The sequence below is a fragment of the Condylura cristata genome, unplaced genomic scaffold (genome assembly GCF_000260355.1).
Source record: "Condylura cristata isolate star-nosed mole 26May11 unplaced genomic scaffold, ConCri1.0 scaffold00033, whole genome shotgun sequence".
Taxonomy (NCBI): Eukaryota; Metazoa; Chordata; class Mammalia; order Eulipotyphla; family Talpidae; genus Condylura; species Condylura cristata.
Genome location: NW_004567134.1, coordinates 9,875,310 through 9,880,216, shown reverse-complemented (window position 1 = coordinate 9,880,216; position 4,907 = coordinate 9,875,310). Strand labels below are relative to the sequence as shown.

Genomic DNA, 4,907 nt, shown 5'->3' with positions numbered 1-4,907 from the left:
CTGGCCTCTAGTCTTGCTACTCAAAGTACAACTCATGGACCAGAGCCCTAACAATATCAGGAGTCTGCAGAATCCCAGGCTTCACCCTAGACCTACTAAATTAGAACCTGCATTTTAATGAAACCCCACTGTGATGTGTATGTCCAGTCTCTTTGGGAGCCACACAGGACTGTACCTACCATCTTTATACCCTCACACAGATCTCTAGGCTGTGCCAAAGTTGGAAATAAATCAAGGAAACTTCTTAATTAAATGCTCACTAATCCTGAAGCTATCAGGCTGAATGAAGACAGTGTGGTTCAGGAAACCTCCAGCCATTCTGTGCTCTGTAGTGCTGAATTTTAGCCAAAAGGCACTCTTACCCCTCCCCCCCCCACACACACACACAGTCTCATTGCATCACACCAAGATATAAGTGGAGTATAACCAGGATCTGATCCATTGCTAACCCATTTATTTCATCATCTAATTCATATACCTGGTTTAGCTATAGACACAAAGATATGCGGGATTATCAAAGTCAGGAACAGACACTAATTTTTAAAACAAAGGGGGACAACTAAATAATGACTTACGTCTGATTGAGTATACAAGAGGTTTTAAAGCCTTCACAACATAATCCAGATCAGGTTTATGAATTCTCCCAAGCCGTATCAGATGGTGATCTTCTGGGTCACTGGCTAACTCCTCCAGGTGGTCCTTATGTGCTAAGCCCAGGGAAATCACAACTATGACAAAGCCTTTACATTTGGCCTTCAAAGCAATCTCCTGTAAAAAGGATCTTTTCTCATAATTTTCTCCAGCTGACACCACAAAAATGACTTTGTGTCTTCTCAGGTTGAGTGTTCTTGGGAAGAGATTCTCTATGGTCCATGATAGGGAATGGCCAAAGGTAGCTTCTCCACTTAGCTGTTGGAGGTGAGTCTGAATGTGGTTCTTTATTAGGAATGCGCTGTTATAAGTTGTAAAGTCAAACTCTGTTCTTACTGCACCCTTGCTTCTACTGTAACTATCCCAAGGAGAATAGCTCAACAAAGCAATTCTATCACCGTCTGAGGTGAAAGGGGCTGTAGCGATGTTGAAGTTGTCAAGCATTGAGCTCACCAAAGCTTTCACAGCCTGATACTCATCATTTAATATATACTGAGAATTTTCTAAGAAGAAGGCTACATCCATGTATGAATCTTCTGGTAAATCAATCTCTTTGGTACAGACATTTGGAAAACATTTATCTGAAAACAGAAAGTTATCATCGTTTCAATAATAGCATAAGATGACATAAGACATAGTTGTTTGAGATTTTATTCAATTGATTTGGTGGCTGATTCCTAAGAATAATCTTATCACCTCTTTAACCTCACTCATTTAAATTAATAAGAAATTGTCAATGTTCCAACATTTCTGTGGTCACTAGCAATTTAGAAAGATCCTTGCTGAAGGCAGATATAGAGAGCATGTATACTACAAGTCTACAAAGCATGTCTAAACTCAGTCAGAAAATATGTTCAATATTTTAGAGGTTTTTTTGAGACAAACTACCATAACTGTTCCCAAGGAAATCACATTAATTGTGTCACTCTTCTAAACCCACTTCCATAATCTGTGGAAATGTTCCAAATGCAATGTTTGGAACTCCAGACATTACAGCAACTGAAATCCTGACATAGGGCATTGGGGGACTGAGTAACTTTGAGTTTATAATCAAAAATAGAAATATAGGGTAGTCAGATTTCGTAACTCATCAGGAAGCCATTTAAACAGTTCAGCACAAGAAATGCTTCTTGCTGGTCTTACCATAGCAAAGTGTACAGCGCCAAAGTCTTTCTGTTGGTTCATATTCCCCACCTGGAGGAATGGAAATGACCTGAAATGTTCCAGTGGTGTCAAACTGCATGGAGAGAGAAGAAGATGCCTGTTTGCGTGTCTTCTTTTGTCATCATCAGGAAGTCGCCAGCACCCAGCTTAGGAAAGTCTGGCTGGAAAGCCCTAGGGCAGTGCTGGCGCACAGCAGGGGGCTCAGCAAAGCTGGTGCTGCCACCACTGCCTACTGGCCATCGCTAGTCGCCACGTTCCATGGACTCCGGCAGCAACACAACTCTGGAATCTACCAAGGCATCAGGAAGCCTGGCTCCTGAAGTCCCCACCACCCTGTCCTGCTAGTACCACGAATTTGCCTGAGGGAAGAATTTGCCTGAGGGAAGCTCTTACCTCAAAAGCCTCCTCAAGGAAAACCTTTCTATCAAAAGTAATGACGGCCGGGCTGATGTCCCAGGCGCTGAACTCCATGGTGGCTGTGATGATGGACTGCAGACTGGCCGCTTGGCCAGTGCTAAAAAACACAGCCACTTTCCTCACGTTGGGCCCTGCAAAGTTACGCTTGAAGCTGTTCCGGGCCACAAACCTCATTGCATTACCAATATCTTGGGCTGCCATGGGGGGTTGATATTTTATCTGGGACAGGAGCTGAAGGAGCTGCTTCTTGTTACGGTAGTCAAACCAACGGATGAGATGCCAGACATGTGAGTCATAGGCAGTCACAGCAACTCTTGCTCCCATGAGGCAGTTATGTTCCATGATGCTAAGGTCATTGATGATGGATCTGATGATGCCCACCATTGCATTAAATCTTTGTTCTGTGCTGTCATATGACTGGTCCAGGGCAAATACCAGCTCTGTTGGGTACAGTGGACATTTTTCTACAAAAATAGAAAGCAGTATTATTTTGTTGGCTCAAAAGCCTTGTCCGTTCCTTTTAACCCAGTGAGGCTGGCTTACGTCTAGGAGAAGGTCCCTGTCACATCCAACTCTGCAGCCAGAGGTACGCAAATAATGGAAGGAAAGGAATCTGCTTCACAAGTGTGAAAACGGCAGGTGAAGAGGATGCACTGACCCTTGCTAGCCAATAATCGGAACTCACAGCCCTTCTTTTCCAACAGTCTGCTGGAGGGAGGACAGGCATGGTGGGATGCTTCTGGCCTGATGGATGATGGTCACAAGAATCTACGCATGTGCTAACACTAAGCACACACAAAGTGAATTTTGCCCTATATCTTAAAAAGTGAATAAAAAGAGATAATGATTTACTGGGGATTTTGAAAGCGTCTGCTCTTCAAGAATTGTCAGAAATAACCTACTATAATGATGAAGCCTGCTGGAATATATTCAACCCATGTGCAAGGAATATTTAATGAGCAGCCATCAGGCAAAATGCAAGGTGATTGTGTGCTGTGAGCCAGAGGCAAGTTGAGCCAATGGAGGTCTTCCCTCCAGGGGCTAGTGCTGGGAGACTCAAACTGAATGATTGTTACTGCAGTGGGGGGCCAGAGGAAGAGGGGAGAAGATCTCAGGAGCTTCCTGAAAGCCAAAGTCAGCAGGGCCAGAGAGACAGTACTGGCCATGGCAGGCCAGTGGGAGCTACAGGAAATGCACTGTCTGCAGTTCTCACCTCAATACTCATAATGGCAGGATGACTGCACTTAGCATCTCATTAGGGAATCTGCCCTGTATGCCAAGCCTGACTTTTTGATGTCCTTGTTAAAGTCTAGGCTGAGGAAAAGGCACTTAAAAATTTAAATTAAAAAGCATCCCTCTCTACAAAAGTTATTCTACCATCCCCAATGTTGGCTACCTCCCAAAGTACATTAAAGTCAAAATATTCCACATGCCAAGCACTGTTCTCAGTAATATAAACAGGAGTGGAAGTGCTGTTATAGAGATGTAAAATCAGGAAATTTACCATGAAAATTTAGTTGAAAGCTGACAATCAACAATAGTATAAGAAAAATTATGTATTCTTCAATTCTTAGCCTTTCATTCCCTCACATCTGCCATGAAAAATTGTCAGTACAGTGGTAGAGAAGCATCAAGATGGACTGATCACTAGAAATTCTCCTGGGAGGCAGGACTGATGGCTATTTTTTTTCTTTTCTGTTTTCCATTCCTAGTGCCCAACAAGTTGACTGTAACATTTCATCCAAATCTATGAATTTGGGGGGACATTTGCATGTGTGTGTAATTAAAGTAAGTGGTTCCTAACTTTGGGATAAGCTAAAGACCCCAAGGGTCCACTTCAGCTTTCTCCAGGAGACCTTTCTCCAGGGATACTTGATATCCAAGGGGTCTCAGGGGTCCACTGCCTCTGGCCTAGGCAGACCACCCAGGCAGAGTCATGCTGCCCCGGAGTGAAACAGGCCACTCTGTGGGACACTGAGTAGTAGACATAGAACACTGGTGTGACGGCCTTCAGGGGCTGGGAGAGCATCTCACAGTCAGGTTGAAGGTGGCAGTGACAGTTAAACAAAGGGTTAAAGTGACAGATTAACAAAGGGCTGGAAGACTTTTTCCCCACAGAGGTGAGTTTCTCTTTCAAACCAGTGTTGTCAGAAGGCAGTAATTACTTCAGCAAGAAACAGGGGTGGTAAGAAGACTCACTTTTCCAACAAGCTGTGAAAAGGAAAGAGAGGAGAATCAGTTCTATTTTTTGGTTCCAGAATTAAAATATCCCCCTCCCCCCAAAACAAACAAACAAACAATATCTCAACAAAGCTGAGTATTTTGTTTGACTGACTGAGAACAAGTTAACTCCAAAGTAACAGGAAGCCACATTCAAGGAACTGAAGAAGCTTGCATGTAGGGTTTTATTAATTTCTGCACCTTCCTGACTTTTCCTCCTTGTAAGCCATGGCCAGCAGAGGTCAGCTGAACTTTGGTTGAAATCTGAAATGCTGATCACTTGTCTTGGAAGTAGGATGCGCCTCTGACTAAATGGCCAGACAGTTAACATTGAACTTTCTTTCTGTCTCTTCTCAGTCTTTTGAGAGTCGTTCAGCAAGGCATGGCTAACATCTGGGGTGTTGTTTTCTTCCCTGATGAACACCTTGGGAGGTCTAGGAATTTCCAAATGAAGT

General features: G+C 43.5%; 1 protein-coding gene across 1 annotated transcript in view; it reads right to left on the bottom strand.

Moving 5' to 3' along the window:
• Positions 1–4,907, bottom strand: part of COL6A5 (collagen, type VI, alpha 5) — a 59,672-nt gene that overhangs the window by 12,835 nt on the left and 41,930 nt on the right. Inside the window, 4 exon segments of the mRNA XM_012732076.1 lie at positions 576–1,232; positions 1,795–1,888; positions 2,209–2,696; positions 4,432–4,443. Of these exon segments, the coding sequence (XP_012587530.1) occupies positions 576–1,232; positions 1,795–1,888; positions 2,209–2,696; positions 4,432–4,443 (1,251 nt within the window).